The sequence below is a fragment of the Tamandua tetradactyla genome, chromosome 3 (assembly GCF_023851605.1).
Source record: "Tamandua tetradactyla isolate mTamTet1 chromosome 3, mTamTet1.pri, whole genome shotgun sequence".
NCBI lineage: Eukaryota > Metazoa > Chordata > Mammalia > Pilosa > Myrmecophagidae > Tamandua > Tamandua tetradactyla.
This window is the reverse complement of record NC_135329.1, coordinates 16,342,942-16,367,683: the sequence shown is the minus strand read 5'-3', so window position 1 is coordinate 16,367,683 and position 24,742 is coordinate 16,342,942. Positions and strand designations below refer to the sequence as shown.

The 24,742-nt window shown below is 36.9% G+C and overlaps 1 protein-coding gene across 3 annotated transcripts in view; it reads left to right on the top strand.

The window, feature by feature from the left end:
- Positions 1-24,742, top strand: part of ZMAT4 (zinc finger matrin-type 4) — a 409,363-nt gene that overhangs the window by 159,361 nt on the left and 225,260 nt on the right. For all 3 annotated transcript variants that reach the window (XM_077151827.1, XM_077151828.1, XM_077151830.1), the window contains one exon: positions 20,738-20,827. In XM_077151827.1, the coding sequence (XP_077007942.1) occupies positions 20,738-20,827 (90 nt within the window). The remainder of the gene's footprint in view (positions 1-20,737; positions 20,828-24,742) is intronic.

Genomic DNA, 24,742 nt, shown 5'->3' with positions numbered 1-24,742 from the left:
CTTTCATTGATCACTAGCATTTCAATCTACTAAATTTATTTTAACATTTGTTCCCCCTATTATTTATTTATTTTTAATCCATATGTTTTACTCATCTGCCCATAAAGTAGATAAAAGAAGCATCAGACACAAAGTTTTCACAATCACGCAGTCACATTGCGAAAGCTCTATCATTATACAATCATCTTCAAGAAACGTGGCTGCTGGAACACAGCTCTACATTTTCAGGCAATTCCCTCCAGCCTGTCTGTTATGCCTTAACTAAAAAGGTGATATCTATTTAATGTGTAAGAATAACCTCCAGGATAACTTCTCGACTCTGTCTGGAATCTCTCAGCCATTGACAAGTTCTTTTGTCTCATTTCTCTCTTCCCCCTTTTGGTTAAGAAGGTTTTCTTGATCCCATGGTGCTGGGTCCCTGCTCATTCTAGGATTTCTGTCCCATGTTGTCAGGAAGGTCCACACCCCTGGGAGCCATGTCCCATGTAGAGAGGGGGAGGGCAGTGAGTTTGCTTGTCATGTTGGCTGAGAGAGAGAGAGAGAGGCCACATCTGAGCAACAAAAGAGGTTCTCCTGGGGGTGACTCTTAGGCCTAATTTTAGGCCTATCTTTTGCGGGGTTAAGTTTCATATGAAGAAACCCCAAGATTGGGGGTCAGTCTATTGCTTTGGTTGTCCCCACTGCTTATAAGAATATCAAGAATTCTCCACTTGGGGAAGTTGAATTTTCCCCCTTTCTCACCATTTCCCTAAGGGGACTTTACAAATACTTTTTTATTCACTGTTCAAATCCTTCTGGGATTTATTGAGGCATCACTCTGGACAAACCTACAAAATCTCAGGCCCTACTTAAGGTTTATGGACTTACGGTGTTCAATTAAGCTGTCCACGTAAGTTATATTAGGAAATGCACTAGTCAAACTATAAATTTTGTATCAAAAAATATTTTTTGCTTTGGTCTCACACATAAGTTACAGTTTTAAAATATTAATTACTGTCTATCTTCAACACTCTGCATTACTGACATTCCTTTGTTCTTCCTCATACAAAACATTTTTAAGTTAAATATTAATCCTGTATTATGAAAACTTACTAAACTCACTAATTACTTTTAGACTTTTTTTTTTGAAGATTTTATAAAATTTTCTACATATATGTTGGTGTTGTCTGGGAACATGAAAGTTTAATTTTTCCCTTTATAATCTGGATGCCTTTTATTTATTTTCTTGCCTCATTGTACTGGCCAGAACCTCCAGTACAGTGTTGCATAGAAGGGGTGAGAGTGGATATCCTTGCCTTGTTCCTGATCTCTGGGGATGAAACATTCAGCATTTGCCCATTAAGTATAATGTAAGCAGTAGAGTTTTTATTGATGCACTTTTTTCAAGTTGAGAAAGTTCTCTTCTGTTCCAAGGTTATTTACAGTTTTTATCAGGAATCAATGTGGAATTTTCTCAAATGACTTTTCTGCATCTATTGTAATAATCTCAAGAGTTTCTTTTCTTTTTTTTTTCCTATAGGTTTGATGAGTTATAGTAAGGCCTAGCAAATGTTAAACCAATTTTGTATTGCTGGGTAAAACCCATTTGGTCATGATGTATAATCCTTTTTATACATTGTTGTGTTTCATTTGCTAACATTTTGTTAAAACTTTTTGCATCTATATTTATAAGGAATATCAATCTTTAGTCTTCTTTCCTTGTAATGTTTTGTTTTTGGTGTCAGAATAATGCTGGCCTAATGGAATGAGTTGGAAAATATTCCCTTCTCTTTGATTTCTGGAAGAGTTTGTGTATAATGATATTATTTCTTCCATCAGTGTTTGGTAGAATTTTCAAGTGAAGCCACCTGGTGTTCCTTTGTTGGAAGGTTTTTAACTACAAATTCAATTTCTTTAATAGATACATAGGACTATTCAAGTTACCTGTTTCTTCTTGAGTGAGCTTTGGTAGCTTATATTTTTCAAGAATTTGTTCATTTCTTCTAAGCGGTAGAATTCATGGGCACAAAGTTGTTCATAATATTCTCTTATTTGTCATTTTAATATCTGTAGACTTTGTAATGATGTCACCTCTCTCATTCTTGTTGTTGATCATCTGTATCATCTTTTTTTTAACCCTGATCAGCCTAATAGAAGTTGATCAGTTTTATTGACCTTCTCAAAGAGTCAATTTCTATTTTCATTGCCTTTCTCAATTGTTTTTCTTGTTTCTTTACATTGATTTCTAAGGTTATCTTTATTTTTTCTTTCTTCCGCTTTCATTGGGATCAATTTCTTGTCCCCTCTTCCCCACCACCACATACTTTGAGTCAGAAGCTGAGGTCACTGACTTGACCAACCTTTTTTTCCCTACTATGTGCATTTAATGCTACAAATTTGGGATGGGTATTTTTAAAGTCTCAATTTCATGAATTATACGGTATTAATATTGCTAGAGACATTAGAAATCATGCTCTGTGTTTACATTTTATAGTTAAGGAAAAATAAATTAGTCAGTATCTCAGAAATAATTTGTATATCTTGACTGGTGTTTTGGTTTAAGAACTTTCTTGTGAAACCATCTTTGGAATGTTACATAGTCTCAGAAACACACTCTAACTTCTCTTTTAATCCCTGGAACTGATTTCACAAGTTACATTCTGTCTATTCCTCCTTAGACCTGGAATAGCTGTTCAAATGTAATCCCTATTTTCTTCTGTCAGCACAATCGGTTTATACACATCTATACTATACTCCTGAGGAAGGGAGTTCTATTAGACGTCCTGAAGCCAAAGAAAAGATCAAGAAATGGCAGTTGAATTAATTCTGATGGATGAGTTGGGGCACACAAGGACAAAATGAGGGGCGGGGGGCTAAATGAACTGATGGTTATGGAAAGTGATGTTGAAGTTTCACAAGAGAATAATTAGAATTATTCTAATTCTAAAATTGGAAACAGCATGCTGGCTGTTTCTCCTTTAGGTAGCATTATTTTGGAGCAACAATACAACAAAAAGAATCCACATGGCAAATGGCTTATGCTAGAGGTTTTTATCACCCTTATTTGTAGAGAGTATGCATCAAGAGTATATAGAATAAATAAATAAATGAATGAATAATTGTCATATAACTCTCTCTATTTTTTATCTGCTGTAATCCAAGGTCATTTAATGCCTTTTCTAGCTACAATATCACAAGATTTTTTTAATTGGCTTAATCTAGTAGAAGAAAGCGAGGAAAATTAATGGGCTTTTCATTAGTTAATTTCCTCCATCACCTTGGCGCAGTTTCATAAATTCACTCTTATTAGAGAGGAATAAGGTTTTAAATACCAGAAGTTGGATTTGAATGTGACTTAGAATCAACATATTACCCTTGTTGATGTCCAGAAGAAAAGAATGTGTACAAGAGAACAGACGATTGTGTTAAAGGCACTAATTTCTGCTGGATCCTTAATTCAGCAAATAAGAAAGGAGCCAACGCCACAACCTCCCCTTGGTGGCTGCATTTTGCCATGTAAGTTAGAAACAGATGTAGTGGGCTGCTGCGGAGCTGAACATAGCTAAACTCGCCATCACTTTTTTTTAAAAAGTAATAGTTACAATTTTCATCCTTATTCATCATTTTTCAAAAATGTCAGTACGTTTATATGAAACAGCAAATCAGTCAGCAGGTGAAAAGAAATAGGGCACGATTACTTCAAACCTAGTTAGGAGCAGGTGGCAGAGGAAAGGACTGTGCGTGCTGCTGCATAAGCGTGGGACACCCAATAATGTTAGGATGAAGATTTTATTACTCTTCTTGGATGAGAAAATATTCAGCCTGAACACGTGATTACACTGTTGACACACTTCTTAGTGCTCTGGGGCTAACTTTATAGACGCATATTTATCTGTTGGCTAACTTTTGAGAAAAGACTCTGAATCAAACGAGGTCATCAAGAATGAAGAGGGCAAGAAAGAAATGATAAATTCTGACCATGAGGTTTTAAAGATGACAAGCAGGAGTGAATCTGACAGACCTGTTTTCTTTGCTTTAACTTCAGTCTTGAGATAGCGAGACTACCTCAAGGCTATAGGTTATATGTAATCAATCCCAATCAAAAGACATTTTGGGAAGCCCAGTGTATATTTTTTCCTTAGTAGAATATAGAAGATTCATACAACACTCCCCTTTGCCAAAGGGGTTGTGACTTGGGACTATATGAGATATGTTGGGAAATTATTAAGGTATAAAACTGTATTTGATTAAGTGCTTAAATGAAAATAATAAAAGGGTTAAAATTTATGGCGAAGACAATGGGAGCTGTGAGAGCTCGGAATAGGAAGAGATCAGTGCTGTAGAGCTAGGAGGAAAGAGTTCACAGAGGTCAGTCTTAGAGTTGTAGAAGGGTTATAATATTTGAGTGTGCAAAGGGGGAGGCATAAATGCATTCCAGGAATTGGGGAGGGGATGAACAAACATACAGAAGCAGAATTATGCATTTTCTGATTGGAGGATGGTAAGAGGAATGTATCTTTCAATACAGCCTTGTGGTTGACTTTAGCCTCTGGAAGTCAGAAAACCTGGGTTCAAATCCCATCCTACTAGTTGTGTACTCTTGCACAACTTAAACTTTATTTAACCTCAGGTTCTGCAGGTGAAGTTAATCAGACTCCAAGTTCCTAATACATTTTCGAAATTGGTTCATGCAAGGTCCTCTCTCGTTTATCTATGCCCTTTATCCCTCTACCCCACTCCCATTTATATGAGTTTAATGCATCTTATTTTGTCTCCATTTATTTTTGTAAATGTGTAGTGAAGTTTTGTGTGCATATTAAAAACATTATGCCAATATTACAGTAGTATAAATTGCATTTTCCCCTCAGAACTTGGTTTGAAGATTCATCAATATCTGCTGCTTCTAACTGCCTTGCCGTGCTCTTTGATGTGCGTCTACATAGCGTACCCCTCTACTTTTAGGGTTGAACTTTCAGGTGGCTTCAGACTTTTCATCCCTTCAATTACCACTGCAGCAAAGATCCCTGGCATAACTTCTTATGGCCCTGTGGGACATTTTTTTTAAGAAAAATACCCAGGAGCATAATTGCTCTGTTATACCTAAGCACACATTTTATTTGACTGAAGGGTACTAGACTGCTCTTTAATCTACTTTCTTACTGCTCAGCAGTGCTTGGGACCTCCTAAATTCCCACATTCCCACTAATATTTGACATTATCCAGCTGCTATTTTTTCCATATAATAGGTATAAGTAATATCTCAGTTTTAATTTCTCTTGTCCTGTTTACTAAGGGATTTTATCATCTCCTCAAATATTTAGACTTTTGCATTTCCTCTTCTGTACATCACATTTGTGTGAGGATTACTGTCTTTTTCTAGTTACTTTGTAAGAGAGTTTATTATATTTCTAGGTATACATGTGTCTATTTTGGACACTACAAATACCATTCTCCATTCTGTCTGTCTACTATCTATTGATATTGTCCATTTCCTTCTTCACTGAGTAAGCATCCTTAAGTTTCATGAATTATCATTCATCAATTTTTGTTCCTGTTTTTATTTGTTTTATGCTGACTGAAGTCCATTCTAAAAGTCACAAAGATATTTTACATTTTTAACTATCAACTTTAAGCTATATTTCATCAAATTTAAGAAATCATTGATTATAAGGCACATCCTTATTTTAGGTGACACTAAAAAAGAAAAAAGTTCCAGTTAAACTGTGACATTACAAGAGCCATCCTACTGTCAGAGTTGTTAATATCTGAAAAAAGTTCCTATGATTAATGAGCTCTTTGGTCTTTTATATTGTTCTGGGGGTTTGTTCTTGTCCCAATAACATATTGTTTTCATTTGATTTTTTAAAATAGCTTTGCAGAATAATATTTTCTAGCAGGGGTCTTCTGCCTTTCCTTTTTTAAGGATCATTTAGTTATTTGTGAAATATTCTTCCCTATAAATTTTAGGGTAAGCTTTAGTAATTTCTCAAAAAATGCAGCTGGAATTTTATTGAAATTACATTGAATTTATATAACTATTTTTGGGGAGAATAGGAATATTTAAATTAATTTGCCTCATCCCAAAGCATGGAATATTGATTCAATTTTTCAGCTCATCTTCTAAATCTTTTTTTAGCATTATGTATTTTCTCCATAGAGTTCTTATGTGTTATTGTTTAAAATAAATCCTAGATAATTGTTAGCTTTTGTTTATACTGTGAATGGTAACACATTTTTGCAATTGTGGTGACTGTATTTTTTCCTTAGTTATTGCTGGTATAGAGAAATGATACTGTTTTTGTTGGTTGATCTTGAATCCAAAAGCAGTCTTGTTGCATTTTGGGTTCTACAGGAAGCAAACTATGAGCAGGATTTCTCTTGCAGGATGTTTGTCAGGGAGCATGCTTTGAATTCATACATGAAGAAGGAAGGGGAGGGGGTGTTGTTTAATCAGAGCAAGATATCAACTGACTACATGGGAAACTCTGGGACCCAACTCACCTATCAGAGTTGTCCCATATTGGACCAAAAGTAGTCATGGTTTTATATCACTGCATTGACCAGTCATTGAATATGGGCTTCCCTGGAAGGGCTTGACTTTGGGCAAGGCTGGGCCCAGAAGCTAAGGGAATCCCCCAAAGAGTTGGCAGCTCAATGCTATCTTCTCACAGTATACCCAGCAGCCAGCCAACAAGCTCTCCATCCATTGACAGAAGGGGTTCTGGGCAGTACAGCCACACATCTGTCATACAGACTAAACTGTCCTACAAGTTCAAATGGTTCATTGATTCTGTCAATGATTCTACATGTTTATATTATATGCCAATAATAAGTCGTATCTCTTAACTTCCTATTCTTAGTTCTCGTTTTCTTTTTCTTTCTTTATAGTGTTGTAGAGAAAACCCAGTGCTGTGTTCCCTTGGAGTAGTGATAGTGGGCATAGTTTCCTTATTTATAGTTTTAAATGGAATGAAATAAAAAGTTCTTCATTTAAGCATAATGACTATTTTAGAATTTTCATATATTCTATATGGAGATAGGGATATGCTCTTCCTTCTCTAGTTTACTAAAGTTTCTTTTAAATTTTAAATAGGTATTGAATTTTATTAAATGATCTTTCTCTGCCGGTTGAGATATGATTTTTTCTCCTTTCTTGTGCTGAATAATATTGATTTTTTTAGATGTTATGCTCTGCTTGTATTTCTTAGATAATCCATGATTGATTATGATTCATTTTTTTAAACACAATGTTGTATTTAATTGGCTAATTTTACTTTAGAGTTCAGGCATCCAAATTTAATGATGGATCTCTGAGCCTGTGTTTTGTTGTTGGTGGTGGTTATAGTGGAGGTGATGGTGGTGGAGGGGAGAGAAAGTATTTGATGTTTTTTTTTTTTTTTTTTTTTTTTTTTTGAGAGGGAGGAAGGGAAGGAAAGACAGAGAAGGAAGGAAGGATGGAAGGAAGGAAGGGAGGAAGAAAGGGAAACATTTTTAAACATTTTCTTGTTTTATTATATTTTGTTTGTTTGTTTGTTTTTTACATGGGCTGGGGCCGGGAATCGAACCGGGGTCCTCCGGCACGGCAGGCAAGCACTCTTGCCCGCTGAGCCACCGCGGCCCGCCCTTGATGTTTTTAATGTTTGAGAATTTTCAAATCTTTCTCTATTTTTTCTTGGAAATTTTTGTCACATATTCTAGAAATATCCATATAATGGATATTGCATCTATGTAGTTATTCATAATAGCTTTTCACAATTTTAATTTTTTAATAATAGCTTTATTGAGCTATAATATGCATACCATAAAGTTCACCATTTTAAGTGTACAATTCAGTGGTTTTTTTTATATATTCAGAGTTATTCCTATTGATTACCACTAATTCCAGAACATTCGTATCACTCCCCAAAGAAATTCCATATCTGTTAATAGTTATTGCCTTTTCTTCTCTCTGACCAGTCCCTGGAAACCACTCAACTATTTTCTATCAAAATAGATTTGCCTACTGTCGATATTTCATATAAATGGCATAACACAACATTTGGCCTTTTGTTTCTGGCTTCTGTCACTTAATATTTTCAAGGTTTGTTTCTTCCATAGCATGAATCAGTACTTCATTCCCCTTTAAGATTGAATGATATCCCATTGTATGGATAGTACCACATTTTCTTTTTTATCCATTCGCCAGTTAGTAGATAATTATGTTGTTTCCATTTTTTTGGCTATTATGAAAAATGCTACCAGGAACATTTATGCTAAGGCTTTTGTTTAGATGTATGTTTTCATCTCTTTTGGGTATATACCTAAGACTGGAATTGCTGGATCATATGGTAACTCTAATTTTTGAGGACCTGCCAAATATTTTCCAAAGTTACTGCAATATTTTACATTCCCACAAGGAAGATGGGAGTACAGTAATTTCTCAGAATCATCACCAACCCTTGTGACTTTTTGACTGTAGCCATCCTTGTGGGATAATGGGGATGAAGTGGTATCTCACTGTGGTTTTCATTTGTATTTTCGTAAATATGGAGAGCACATTTTCATGGGCTTTTTTTTTTTTTGCCATTTGTGTATCTTCTTTGAAGAAATGTCTATTCAAATCTTCTGCCCTTTTTAAATTGGGTTATTTGTCCTTTTATTAAGTGGTAATAATTCTTTAGATATTTTGGGTAAAAGTCCCATATATATATATATATATATATATATATATATATATGTTATTTGCAAATATTTTCTCCCATTTTGTGTATTATCTTTTACTTTCTTCATGGTGTCATTTGAAGGACAAAAAACTTAATTTTAAGAAAGCCTTATTTATCTATTTTTTCTTTTGTTGCTTTTTTGCTTTCCTAAGAAACTGTTGTCTAATCCCGGGTCATGAATATTTATGCCTATATTTTCTTCTATGAGTGTTATAGTTTTAGCTGTTCTGTTAAGGTCCATGATCTATTTGAGGTTAATTTTGGTATCCAATATGGTAAGAGGTCCAACCTCATTCTTTTGCAGATAAACATTCAGTTGTCCCAACACCATTTGTTGAATTGTCTTGTTATCCTTGTTGAAATTGATTGAATGTAAACATGAGGATTTATTCTTGGGTTTTCAATTCTATTTCATTTATGTATGTATCTCTCTTTAAGCCAGTACCACACTGTCTTGATTACTGTAGATTTGGAATAAGTTTGAAGTATGAAAGTGTGAATTCTCCAACCTTGTTCTTTTCAAGATTGTTTTGAGTCTTCTTGGTCTTGATTAGCTTGTCCTACATATTTTATTCTTTTACATGCTGTTGTAAATGGATTGTTTTCTTAAATTCATTCTTAGACTGTTCATTGCTAGTGTTTAGAAATTCAATTGGTTTTTGTCTTTTGACCTTGTATCTCGTAACCTGGATGAACTTGTTAACGATTTTGATAGTTTCTTTGTGGATTCCTTGGGATCACACCATCTGCAAATAGATATAATTTTACTACTTCCTCTCCAATCCAGATGCCTTTTTTTCCCTTTTATTGCCTAAATTCCCTTTCTTTACCTAGCACAATGTTAAACAGAGGTGGTGAGAGGGAGGTCAACTTTTTCTAGTTCCTGGTCTTAGGAGGTAAGCATCCAATCTTTCACCATTAATATGCAGTTAGCGGTGGCTTTTTCATAGAGGAAAAATGAACTTGAGGAAGTTCATTTCTATTTCTAATTGTTGCGTGTTTTCATCATGAAAAGGTTTTAGATTTTGTCAAATGCTTTTTTTGCATCCAATGAGATGATTATGCATTTTTGTTTGTTTTTTTTGCCTCTTATTCCATTAATGTGGTATTTTATGTGGATGGATTTTCATGTTAAAGCAATAAATCTGATTCAGTTTTGTGGTATGATCCTAATACATAATATTTCTACTTTTCATTTTTATGATATCATGCTGTTGATTCACACTGGTAATATCTTCCCAAGTCCTTAAATATATTTATCATGCTTATTTTAAATTCTTGGTTGGTGTATTCTAATATTTTTGCTTCACTGAGTTTTATGCCTTGTTGCCTGTAGAGTGCTGGTGTTCCAGATAAAGACTGAGAAAAGGATTATCCCTAGAGGAAAAATAATGCCTTCTCTTTGGAAGTATTGTGTTGAGTAGGATAGCGGGATAGTAAAGGGGAGATGTTCTGAAGGTGTTTAGAAAGTGGAGAATGGAAGATGGAAGGGGAAAGGAAACACAAAATTCTGAAAAGTGAAAACTGGCAATCATAGAGTTTGAGAGCTGGAATATAACAGAGCAGTGGCCCTGCCAAAAAGAGGCTTCTTTCTAGCTCTGCACTTCCCAGCCTACTCGTTGCAGGTCCCTTGGAGAATGGCCTTGAGATTGTTTTTTTCCTGGATTTGTCTTACACTAAAATGCAATCCAGCTGAAACTGAGAGATGGTTCTTTCAATGTTCTTTTTCTTTCTCTGCCAATGTGGGTCTGGCAGGCAGAGAAGGAGAGGGGAGAGGAGAATATTAGAAGGGAGGGAAAGTAGAGCTGGGGTTTTCAAAGATCCGTTTGGCTGGGAAACACCTGCGGAAATGGTGAAGCATCTAATTCCTAGGCCCCCCACCCCCGGCAATTCTGGTTAATTGGTCTGGAACCTACTATTTAAACAGTCTGTCTGTGATTCTGATTCAGGTGGTCTGGGGACAAACTTTGAGAAGGTCTGGAATGGTGAGAACTACTCCAGGTCAGATCTGTGCGCAAAGGGACAAGATAAAGAGGTGGGATATAGGGATCCCTGCAGTCATTTCTCTGCTGTCCCTAAAGAAAAGACACTCTGCCTTCCATAACCTCTGGACATGTGACCCTTCTGCCTCCTCTCTGCTTTCTCTTTCTGGTCCCTCCAGCTGAGGGGAGGGAGTAATATAGAGACTGGGAGCATTTGGGGAGTATTGGATAAAACCATCTTTCACTGACCATTTGTATCTTTCTGAATTACCTGGCTAGAGAGGGTGGATTATTTCAGAAATTCTTCATTTTTCTTTAACCCAAAAACAACCTGTAAATAGTCTAGCATCTCAGACTCTGAGTAGGCAAATAGATAAATTAGAGAGCAGGTGGTGGTTGAGCTTCAGATGATAGCAGAATTGGAACTGGCAGCCACGTGCATGTTCCCCCTTAAGGGCTGTAAACTAGTATTGAATAAAACACATATTGCTGGAAGAATACAATATGCTTCTGAGTATTTGACTTGGTTTGGGGACTTTGAAAGATAAGATGCAAGAGAAAAAATTTCTGTTTCCCATCACTAGGTGAAGCAAAGCTACTCTCCTCTTTTTTCAGTCTAGCAGTATACCTGGACCCTGCCGATTTCAGCAGGGGAAAAGATTCTCAGTTGTGCCCCAACTTAGATAATTTTGCATGCAGAGAACTAGCTCAGGCCCTGGGGGACTATCAGGGTGCGGAGAGATGGGCGTACTATTCTGCGCAGGTTGTTTTATACCGAGAAATGTTCTTTAGGAAGCTTGCTAGTTACTTTTTTTTCAAGTTATGTATAATGTGCAAATAAAATCTTGGAAAATAAAGTCCCATTCCAAGTGTCCCCGAGGAACTTGACTTTAAAACAAATAATTGTACTCTAAGATGGCGAATCCCTTTGTAAGGCAAATAGTCCACTGTTTATTTGTTGTCGTAGACACGCTTTCATTTTAAAGGCAAGATTTGTTTAAAGCAAGGTCCATTTGGGTTCTGTTTCATCGCCTGAGTCACTGGTTAATTAAATGGTTAATGGGTATTTATGGAGGAACTGCTCCGGGCAGAAGTTTTTGAGGTGCCTTGGGATAGATTAGGAATACACAAATAATGAGAAATTGAGGATTCAGTTATAAGAGCAGTGTGCAGTTTGAGAATAATTATATGGTACATGCTAAGAAGTATATAATAATAGGGTAAGAATAAAAAATTAATGTGAAAAAAATTATGCACAGTAAAGGGGGGATCAGAGGGACACGGGTGTCTTCATTGCTGCTGTTTTCCTTATCCAGGTTGTTTGGGGGATGGTCCTTTTGGCCGCTACTCGGATATCTCACCAGGGCAGGGGCTGTCTCCTGCTTTGCCTGCATTTTCACAGCCCAAACCTCCCTCCGAACAAACAGACTGAGGCTGTTCTAGTATTTCCCCATGGTAGGGTTAATCTGGGATGACTTCCCCCAGTAATATTTTTATAAAGTGCTAAAATTTTTCTTAGTCCAGCCATGAATTTTATAGGAGAAACCAAGAGACCTTGGGAAATTATAGCCCCAGACAGGCTCATGTGGTTCAAGCTTTCACATTTCAGAAGGATTTAATAGCTTTGTTACTTAAAATCACCTAATCTTCTCTGACTTTAATCACTGTTCACACTCTAACTTGCATTTTCCCCCTTGTCTCTAACTTTTAATTTCTTTATCAGGGACTTCTGGAGAATATCACTTCTTTTCTTCTTCTTCTTCTTTTTTTTTTTTTCACCCAAAGAGAAAAAGAGAGGCTTAGATGAGGTTATCTCACGTTATTTATCTTCCCCTGTTCCTTTATTTCTCACGTGATTCTGCTTAAAATACGCAGGCATTATGCAGACGTATTTAGCTCTGTACTCACACCACAGAAAAACTGTTCCTCATGCTTTGGTGGTGATTTAATTTGGGGGGTTGCAAGACTTTGATTTAAAATTATAATGCATTGATGTAGCCACTCGTGTAGGCAGACAGAAGTATAGATTTAGTGCAAACATGTTTGTACACCCCTCCAAATTAACAAATACCATTTTTTTTCCAGCAAAAATTCTTTTTTCCTAGTCCTGGTTTGAGAGACTAGTCTCTCATTTCAAATATTCTTTAAAAATATTTTGGAGAAAACAAAGCAACCTAATTCTAGAAACTTTGAGATGACTCTTTGCTGTTGAAAAAGTTGGATTGCTATGTACAGGAAGAAAGCGCCCAGCAGAACATCTAGTTTAGCTGATGGCCCAGATGTCCAGAGAGGTGAGGAAGTTCAACCAGGTGCCTTAATTAAAAAATAAGAGGTGCCTGACCCTGGACCACTGCAGCCTACCTGTCTGATCACAGGTTCAAAATGAGACTTTATCCATGTAGGATCTTATGGGTCCAGATTTCTGGATACAGCTGAGGAATTCGCTCGACCTGGCCCAAAATCTCTTCCTCTGAGAAGCTGAATCTGCCACGTGTCTGTGGCACATGATGCTACCCTGAATCTCGGCTTTTGTTCCAGCTGCAAAAATGCCTCCATTTCTTCCAAGTTTGTACTTCAAGTGCCATCTTCTTTGGTTTACCTGCTGAGAATTCTTTCTCCGATGTGCACACTACAAAAGGCCTGCAGGGGTCTAGGACTCTCTGGTCTGCAGGCCACCTGCTTCTCTTTGACCTGCACTGCGGTACTGGGGTTTAGAGCTGGAAATAGATGGGTGATGGCTTTTAGTTCATTTTTAGAAGGGGAAGGAATCTATAACAACGATGACTTTGAATGTAGGCACCATTTTCACATGATTGTTTTATTTAATCAGGGGCCTTTGGTTATGTTCCAGAAATACCTTGTTCTTTCATTCATGCGTTTAGTCATTCAATCAACAAATCTTTGTTGAGCACTCGCTATGTGTCAGGCATCATGATAGTGATGGGAATTTAATAATGAGCAAAATAGATAAAATCTCTGTTCTTCAATAAGTTGTCAGTTATGGGATCTTGTACAAATCTCATGGTCTTCCTGTGACTTCCCGTGCTTGTCTTAAAGCAGCAGCACTATTAGAACAATGTATCATTTGTGGTGGGGTGACCAATGAAATTATGATTTTTTCCCTTGATTACTGGAATAATGAGGTCTCCTAAGAAATTTGGAAAATTAAAAAAAAATACTTAAGCATAATTAAAATCACCTGTACTCTATAATAAACCATGTTTAATCTTTTGACATGTTTCTTCTGAAGTCTTTTTCCATGTATATGTAAATGTGTATGTATATATATATATATATATGCACCTACAAACACACGTATATATGTACATGTATGTACTTGTTAATTTTGTTAAAAAATTAGTACTATACTGTGTTTTGGTTTGAACCTGCCTTTTGTTTTTAGTATTTTTTCATGGATATTTTTCATGCCATTGAATATTATTATTATTATGCTTGTTAGTATTTGTTTTTTCGTAATGTCATATAGATAATGTCATAATATTTATCCTTTTTGTTTTAGGACACATCTTATTTTCCCATTTTCTCTACTATAAAAAAATGACGATACATGTTTCTGATTGCATCTTTCAAATAACTTCATAGAAGTAGAATTGTTAGGTCAACCAATTTTTTGCTGTTTGAATATATGTTGCAAATTTTCCATCCAGGAAGCTTGTATTAATTTATAGATCTATTAGCTATGTACAAGAGTGTCACCTTTCCTGCATCTTCACCAATATGGATGTGTATATTTTATAAATCTTTGACAAGAAAAAATACAGTTTTTAATTTTAAAATTGTATCGGTAGAATTTGGATTATCTTTTTATATGTCTTTCAGCTATTTGTGTTTCTAAAATTCCTATTTATGTCCTTTGCTGTCTATTTCTTGATTTGTGAGAATGCTTTTTAACTTAAAGGTATTAAAACTTTTTCTGTAACATGTTGCAAATATTTTTCCTACTTTTTGATTTGCCTTTTACGTAAATGTAGTTCACATTTAAAACACCTATTATTTATTTATTTTTGGTAGCCATTTATATCAGTGCTATACCAGTTGCCTATTTTATTTTATTTTTTGGTGCCAAATTATTTGGTCTATTTTGGAACTTTCTATTCTATTCCACTTATATGTCTGTTTATTTTGTCACTAAATCCACACGGTATACTGTATTTGTTCTGGTCTTTCATGTGTAAGATTTCCAGTATACTTTTTTTCCCCATTTCTTTATCCTTTGCTTCTGCATTCTAGATAAGCGTCTCTTTCTTGACAGCCACACTTTTTAAATTTAAAAGGAAAATTTTAAATTTCCTTTTGTCATTAGCTCTGCCAATGAGCTATCGTCCTCATCACAGTTGTCTTGTCATTTCATGGTTTAGTTAATATTTTCTTGAATGACAAGTTCTATTTAGTGTGATACATATTTTTGCAAAGAATTACTGGATTTCTTCTTTAGAGCTTTTTAAAAACCTTCTGTTTTATTAGAGACTTTTTCATAGGCTCCACTCATCCTTGGCAGAACATAAGGCTATTAAAATCTGCCACATGCCCAATGTAGATTGGCCTTGGACTCTTTCATAGTGCACCTGAATCCTTTTAGAATTGTCTGAGCAGTTTTCAGTACCTGTGTGACTGGATTGCATAAATTTACATGACCACTGTAGTAGCCCAGCTGCTAGCAGAGGAGGGGAGGGGCCTGGAGTCTTGGGTTGTTCCAGTAGACGAACTTGATTTCTTTCTTCTTCGTATTGGTAAAGCCTTCCTTTAGTGGCAAATTTTCTCTCCCTAGATTTTTAGTTGGCTCAAATTCCACTCCAGGTACACGGAGTTTCTGTGTGCAATATCCTTCCTGTAGTAATAAGGAAAAGTGCATCCCTCTTAGAAAAAGCTCCACTCAAGAGAGGGACTCTCCAGCATTTGTGGTTCTCAATTTGGTTTGTCTGCATTTCATCTTGACCTTCTAGTGAAGTTGCTTCCTAATTAGCTGCTTGATAGGGGAGAAAGAGCTTCCTGGCAGAATGCTCCTAGCTATGCTACAGCTTTTCCAGGAGTCAGCCCTTGGGTCCTTGATGTTAGCCTTGAGTGGGTTCTGCTAGCACCCCTTCTCCTTCCTGGGGGTGGAGCCTGTCTTTCCCAGGGCATCCCAGCAAATTAAATGTTCAATATTTGTTGTCCCCCTCCCACTTCCCAACTGACTGCTTTTTAAAATACCACCAAATCGATAACATATGAGAACCGTCTTTCTGTAATTATCAGTCTGTTCCAAGTTATCTTTTTTTCTAATAGTCCTTGGCTTATGTTAGCTGGTCTCTGGAGGAGGTGTAATTAGATAACTGTGATGAAATAAGATGTTGAAGACTTATCTAGGAAATCAGGAGTGCATCTTAAAACTAATTTGAGATAACACCTTTCCTTCCAGACTCACAACTGTGATTTGAGGACAAAATGAGATGATGAATGTGGAAGGACTTTGAAGGCTGTGCAGAGCATTATGCAAATAAAAACTTGCTTTGTTATCTCCACATTTTAGGAGACTAGAAATCAGTAGCCTTGTTTGAAGCAAATTTGAGTTGTGATTTTTTTTGGAGGAATATGTGATAATGGAAGATGGTTTTTTAGGTGAAGCACAAAGCTATTCTATTTCTGTGGTTTACCACTTCTTTCACAGCAATGCATCTAAAATAGAGATTTGTCTTATTCTTTATCCCTCCAAAGAGAAGACTGGCCTGAATCTCTACTTCAGATGATTTTTTTTTTTTTTTGAGTGCCAGGAGAATGTTTCAGCAAAAGAAACTAATCTGCACACAGGTCTGCCCCTGCTCCCGGGCCCAGCAGCTGGGGGCAAAGGCTTTAATTAAAATGGAAGAGTTGGTAATTTCTGGCCTATCTGGGAAGCTTAAAGTTGATGTGGTTTGAATGAAAGTAATGGCTTTGCTTAAAATGCAAATATTAATGTAAGAAATAGCCTGGAATTGATTCTCCATGCAATTGAAAGATATTGTTATTTCTCTTTCATGTCTTTTGCCTTAAAGAAATGGTCCTTTTTTTTTCCCTCCTGAAATTCTGTAATAGTCATTGAACTTGTACAGTATTTTTTCTTCTAGAAGTTATTTTCATTCGGCAGTTTGTCCTTTTATACCCTTGAAATCAATGTAAATTTAAATATTTGATACATCTTTGAAATAATAAAGAATTGTTGTCATTATTCATGTTTATTCAGATGAAATAAGAACCAGTTTTGGAAACATCTTTTCTCCCACAACTTCTCAGTTTGGTCATCTGGATAGCGTAGTATGTGTGTATACCCCGAAGGGGAGAGTGACAACGCTGGGAAAAATACATGTATTTGTCATGGGATTTGTATGTACCAAAGTAAAAATATTAATATTTGAAGTACAGGCATTGTTGTTGGGTTAAGGAGGCTCTTCTAATAACCAAGTGATGCAATGAGGAAATATGCATTTTCAATGTTGATAAAATGTTAAGGATAATAGATGAAAATGGGTCAGTGATACCAATCTATGCTAAAGGCATTCCAGATCAGTGATATCTTTTACTAATAGCAATAGTTGTAGGTAAAAAGTACACTCAACATGGAATTACACTGACTTAAAAGCATTGTAAAGTCATTATTATGATTTTTGTGCTATAGGTAAATTTGCTATAGAAATAAAGAAATCAAAACCATCCATATTCTCCCTACCTTAACAAATCCTGCTTTTCCCTTCTTCCCTTCTTATTGACATACTTACACATTTTTATATAATGTAATCATAGTATAATGTAATTTGAGTTTAGCATTTTTTGCTTAATGCTCATTATGTATAAAGAATTTTTTTCAGTGTCCAACTTAACATAAGGCATTCTATGGCTGCTTTAATTAGTTTCCCCTTGTCTACAGTGAATGTCTCCCAATTTTTTCCCCTGATTCCTATTTAGCTACTGTTGTAATGAACATCTTTGCTCCAATGTAATTTTAACTTTTTTTTTTTTCACATGGGCAGGCACCGGAAATTGAACCCAGGTCTCTGGCATGGCAGGTGAGAACTCTGCCTGCTGAGCCACTGTTGCACTGCCCTCCAATGCAATTTTAACTTTTATGGGGCATATTTACTTATTTATTTTTAGAATACTTTCAAAGGAGTTGGATTACTGTGCCAAATTTCAAGGAATTTCTGGGAGTTAAGTGAGCCAGTTGGTGGAAGACATTTTCATTGTAAGTGACTCCTAGCATCCTTTCTTGAGAAGAAATTGAGTATGCCAGGAAGGCTGGAGAGGACTTGCTGGCAGATCCCAATGGCACCCTAACATTGAAGACCCAAGACCTAGTGGCAGGGAAAGCCATATAGTGCCCAGGAACATTCTACTGGGACTTTCTTTCTCCCTGCCAGTTGACCTAATTTGGAAACAGCTTTGGGTTTGAATCATAATAACCATGTCCCTCCCACTGAAAAGTGGCTCATCTGTAGGGCTTTTGCTTCCTGCATAAAATCAGGGCTGTCTCGTGTGTGGGGAAAGCAATTGGGTCCAGTTCAGGGAACCTAAAAAAGGCGGTAGGAAGGGTAAAGAGATGATGAAACAGAAAGAGAAGCTGCTAAGTGGTGAACTCGAGTGACTCCATCTCATTCCAGAATCAGCGATATTTGTCAAAGTCCTTTTTCTACTCACCCGATAACCTTAAGAAATGGCCCTAAGTAGAGTGTACTCATCAGTCTTCCACTAAAAAACCAGGAGGTTAGAGAAATGAAGGAGAAAAACAGAACTTTAATGAACAAAATAAGCCTCAAACCCCAACATCTCTCACCACTAATGGCTTCACAGCAGAGCTTATCATTTATTTCCCTTTTCTTTCCAGCTAATGGGTTCTTACTAGTTTTGTCAAGCTGCAATTAAATAATTCAGTGAGCTTCCCCTTTGTTGCAAATAATCTTTTTCAAAGTAGCATATACATTAAGAAAGAGAAAAGGAAAAAGCCATAAAGCAATCTGCAATATGAGATTTCCAATTTCACCATGACTGTGAAATTGTCCAGTCATGGTTTCCAAGGCTTTGAATAGATTGACGGTGACCAAACTGTGAGTAGAAGTTTTTTATGGTAACATATGCAAAATTGAACATCTGCTTCAGCCACATTTGAGGCTCATACTATTTTTTTTTTTTTTTTTACCGGTTATCAGGCAGCGTGTACCTTTTCACTAGCCCTGCCCTGGTGTCCACGTTCAGTGTTGTGTCGGTTCTAAATGTTGGCTTTTATTCTTTTGACTGTAGCAGTATTCCTAAAGTTTCCACTACACCTCCAAAAATACAACATAACTGTAGAAAATAGATGCAGGTTTTGACTATTAGGATGTTTATTTGCAAAAAAGAAAGATGGTAATGTGTACTGTCTCATTCTCAAAAACGTTGTACAGCACAAGCTCTGCAATAATGTTGAAATCATCTGACAGGTGTCCAGATGTGTCTGTATTTCTCTGTCTTACCAATCTTCCAGGCAAGAAAGATTCCAGATAACCCTTGGTTAAATCTTATTATATGACCTAGAAATGGCTACAAGTGTTAACAATGTATTTCAAAATCACAATTCAGTACTTTACACATCTGTAATATTTTTCATGTTCCATTAGCACCTTTAAATCCATTTAAAGATCCTAAAAGTGTTCGAGGACTGCTTAGAAGCATGATCTTCTTGTCTGGGCAGAATAAAGGAATGAAGAAAGTGATGAACAAAGAAAGCCAGAGGGAGGATTTATATATCCTGTAAACAAGACGCAACTTTCTGTGTGTTCTTTGAAAATCGTTTTGCCTTTGTGACTAATTCTTAAAGGGAAATCATCATCCAGGATATTGGCTAGAACTAAGCTCTAAATAAAGGCAAAGTGGAAGTGCTTGAAAAAAAAAAGGAAATAATTTCTGAATAAGGGAAGGAGATAGGGAACCGAAATTAGTCAGAAACTGGGTTTGAGGAGAGTTCACACATACTAGGATCAGGTTAGACCAAGTTTAGGGATTGATGCATTCGGTGGTTAGAAATGTTTGCTCTTATCTTTGCAACTTTTGAATGCAACTTTTCATAGGCATTTACTCATTTGGTCTTTAGGATAACCCTGATAAACATTATTATTATTTTTTTCACAACGGAGAAAATGAGACTCATTTTGACTATATGCAAATTAGAGTAAGCAACTTGCCCGGTGTCACACAGCTGGGAAGTGGTGGCGCTGGAGCTAGGATTCTACACTTTTGACTGCTTTGTTAGTGTCCTTCTCACTCTGCCATCCTGCCTCAGGTAGAAACTCAGAAATCGAGCTGCAGTCTTCTCTGCTGGCAATGGGAGTCAGAGTGAGGTCCTGCTGAGCAGGGGAATAGGAGAAAGATGGATCTTAGAAGGGATCAGTTTCTCCGTGATGGCCCCAGACCAGGCAGGATGGACGTGTGAGCACAGCATGAGGTCTGTGATCCCGCTAATCCTGCAGGAAGTGAGCTCTGCTTCTTTAGTTGGTTCTTTCTGTTGGTATGTAGCTCAGGTTCTGATCAGTCTCCAGACTTGCAAAAAATACTGTTTGTTTGCTCTTGACATATGAACTGAGAAAATCCCTTTTAAAACGTATTAATGAGTTTTGGAGTATGGGAGAACCAGACAAAAAGGCTTCTTTTGGGGGTGCTGTGCATGCTAGGCTCCCCGAGAGTGATCACCACGCATCGTTGGGACACGGCAGCAGAACTGATAGAGAAGATTGTGGACCCAGCTTTTCGTCAGTTGATTCTTATGTTATTTCCTCTGCTTACACGTTCTTTTACTTTTGAAGACAATTACTTTAGCCACTCCAGGCTAAAAGATCCCAAAGCTTTCAACTTTTTTCATCAACTTTGTTTTCTGATCCTGAAATTATATTGGCTATGTGGCCTTGGACAAGTCACTCAACTTTTCTAAAACCTCATATACTCCCAGGTTTGCAATCGTTAGGCATGTGGAGGCATTTTCTAATGCATTTGTATTTGCAGCCACAGGCTGTCTTTCAAGGGATTTAAAATGCCTGTGCTTTTACTGTATCTGCTTCTGCTTTTCTTTCACAGAGTCGAAAACATGCAAGCAAAGTCCGCCTGTATTACATGCTTCACCCCAGGGATGGTGGCTGTCCTGCCAAGAGGCTCCGGTCAGAAAATGTGAGTATCTGGCACCATGTGATATCCTTAGATCATTTGTTCTGCTGTACTGCTAAGAACTTTGCAGCTCCAGGAATTGCAGTCATGCTCATATTAGTATAAAAGCTGAGGAGAGATAGTCTTCATTAAATGTTACAGGAGATTTACATGTAAGCAAATCTTTTCTTTTGCCTGCCAGGACTTCCCAATATATTATTGGGGGACTTTTGATGATATTACACTGGGATTACATAGAGAGAGAATGTGCAGAAGTACTGGCAACAGAGAGGGGGTGGGGGAGGGGAGAGCAAGTGCCATCAAAAGACAGAGTTGGGCAGGCAGGACCTAAGGGGCAAATCTGTCAGAACTATTAGACACTTCACTTTTTACATATTATATTTTTCCTTTGGTGTGTAAAACAGAATGCTAATTTGTTAATTTATAATGAATAGTGTACACAGCTTGCAAATAAAAATACTCAGCCTTTTTGATCTGTGCCCCTCTCCCTGGGAGACCACTTATTTGGGGTGACAAGTGACAATTAAAAAGTTGCTTGAAGATGTAGTCAGAGCAAAGGGCTTATTTCAGCCAGGCCAAGGCAACTACAGATGAAACAAATATTCCTTTCTCCCAGCAGGGGTTATTTTTTCCTAATGAGTGTAATACCCACATCTGCCAGCTTCAAAGGCCTTCCGTGATCAATACTGGGAATTACATGCAAAATTCTGCACTCTTTGAGTACAAGGAGGCTCCAGACATAGAATTTATTACTCGTGTTATCTCTTGTCCTTGTAACTCCGTTTTCCTTTGGCTGCAATGTAGATGCTGGTCTCCTTTTATTACTAAAACTTAATACGTGATCATTGAAGAAACTTCACAAAACCTGTACCTGAGTATTTTTCACAGGCAAAAGGAGATGAGTTAGAGAATGGCATGTAACCAAAGGTAATGAGCATCAGGGCTGGTGCTTCGAATGAATTCCAAGCACACTTCTTAGCCTCAAAAAATAAGCTGCTCCTATACAGACTAATGTGGAACACTGGAGATTTCTGTATTACTGCCTTTGCGAAACAACCTTTAGACCTTACTGGAAGTGAAAGATGTCTTGAAAACTTGGCAAGCTGCTAAGAGCTGGGTCTGAGTCTGATTCTGTCATCAATTAACTCTATGACCTTGGGCAAGTAGATGATCTCTTGGAGCCTCAGTTTCCTAAACCACGCTATAGTAATCATACTTTCCTCCCTGGGCTTTCGTGACTGTTAAGTGGAATGACAGATAAGACATACTCTGTTATGTTCCGGGCACTGAAGAAACAGATAAAAAGACTCTGCTTTAAAGATGTAGTTAAGGAAATGATCATTGCATGAAAAATAGCTATAATACCACAGTAAAAGTGTTTAGGAACATGACACACGGAGTGTTGTGGAAACAAAAGACAGGTGAATCCTGCTGGAGGATTCTGTCAGGGAAGGTGTGATTGAAGAGTTAGCATTTGAGCTGAGGTCTTTGGGATTCAATTAAATTTCCAAATAGAGGTGATGGGAATGGGGGAGGAAGAACCTATTTCTTAGGTTCATTTATTTGAAAATATACATGTGAAAGCTGCAGGAGAGTTGGCCTTAGCCAGTTTCCATGTAATCTCAGAATCCTATAGCTGTGATGGAGTCTTGTTTTCCATCAGTTATTGCTAGCAGGTGGAATACAGCTATGTTTTAGTTTTCCTTGAAGTTATCCAGCCATGCCGTCTGTATCTGTTCAGTCCATAGCCATTTAGTGCCCTATCCTATTGGTCAGAAATATTGTAGGAAACATAGTTATTAGACCATTAGTTGTTTCAATACAGATTATTTTCTACTTACTCACATTGTAATGAATGTGGCACCTCTCTTTCAGCTCCTGGGAGGGCTAGATGTGGCAGACAGAGAGGAAGCGCTGGGATTCAGGCTGGCAGGTGCATTTGTAGAGCTGTGTGGATACAAACAGTCCTTGCTGCTAGTCAGACCCCATCCCACTCAAGCCCTGCTCCTGGAAGTAACCTTGAGGATATTTCATGGGAGGGGAAAATATTTGGATTTTAGAGTAAAGGGGGTTACAAGCATTCTTTACCGAAGACACCTTTTATAAAAAGTTATAATATATTTGGTGTAATCTGGGTTTTAAAAGCTTTTATCTACCAATGATTTATTTTTTTCTTCATTTTTTCTTATATATTAACATGCAAGCAAACATTAATATCCAAGCAAATCAGTAAACCGTAAAAGCAGTAGAATAATCTCACCTGTTGAAAGAGATGGTTGATGTTTTCATTAGGCTTGGTTAATATATCTTTTCCATTAGACTTTTCGATGTATTGTATATAACGCAGGTTCTGCCTTCTGCTCCTGGCAGCCTTCCATCCCCTACCTCCCCCACCCCCACGGTTCCGAGAGTCTCTGCTGGGAATTATTGGGCAAACTTTCTTTTGTACGGATGAACAAACTGGGCTGAAACTTACCTAAGGGTTGTGAAATGGGGATAAGAATAGTAATAACTGAGATAATTTGTATTTGTTTAAAACCTTGTTTTCAAAGTGCTGTCTACATACATCGTTATTATTGATACTCTCTCCACTCCACTGTGTCACTGGAAGGATGTAAAAGAGCCTTCCACAAACCTCTCTATTTGTGCCATCCTCCTATGTTTCTTGCTTCCCTGGGCTGTGATAGATTTGCATCACGGTTTACCTGATGGAGAATCACTTTCACATCTGCCTAAATACACAACATAGTGAACACATCTTGCAAACGAAGCTTGTTCCCTAGGATCTCCTGCATTCTGACCACATATAAACCTTCTGCACACAGTGATGCCTAAAGCTGAAGGGGGCTGGTGAGTCCTGGCAGCCCAACCTCCCCCTATTCTTAGCCCTGTGATAATGGTGCCTACTATTCCCGAGGGCTATTGTTGCTGTTTCTAATTCCAGGTCATTTGATTTTGTTTAAAAAGTAAATTCATTGTTTCCTTCTGTTTTGGCAATTCTAGCCTTTTTTTTTTTTTTTTTGGTACCCCCTTCACATATTTTACTCTTTAGAATCCTCATTTGTGTCTTCTATTTTATTTTTTCTTGAAATCATAGAATGAAACTTTTCCCCTTGAGGTTACAAGATAAAATTAAATGCAAAATAAGTCGTGTAACTGGCTGCCTTGGAAAAATTTTCAGTAATCCCTCAAGGGTCAGAGCCAGGAAGGATTTAGAGACTGTTCTCAGTTTTTTATAAGGGCCCCATTTATTATCATTGCATGCATGGATAATATGTTTTGGGAAGAATAAGTCATTTTGTTTTTAGGGGTGTGAACAGCATCTCTAAGTAAAAAGCTATTTTCGTTTTCTTTTATTTAAAAAAAATACATTATTTTACTTCATTAAAATTTTGGTGCGGAAGTTGTAGGTTTAGAGAAATATCATGCATTCCCCTATACCACCCTATTATTTTTATTTTTATTTTATTTATTTATTTATTTATTTAGACATGGGCAGGCTCCAGGAATCGAACCTGGGTCTCTGGCATGGCAGGCGGGAACTCTGCCACGGAGATACCATTGCATCACCCTATTTTTAACACGTTGCATTAGTGTGGTACATTTGTTAAAATTCATGAGAAAACATTTTTATACTTGTAGTATTAACTACAGTCCATCATTTACAATAGCGTTCCCTGTATTATGCAGTTCCATGTTTACCCTTTAAATTTTTATTCTAGTAACATATAAATGACCGAAATTTTCCCTTTAAACCACACTCGTATAGATAATTCAGTGGTGTTAATTACATTCAGAATAATGTGCTACCATCACCACCACCCATTACCAAAATTTTACAATCATCCTAAATGGAAATTCTGTACAAATTAAGCATTAACTCTGCATTCTCTACTCCTAACCCAGCCCTTGGTAACC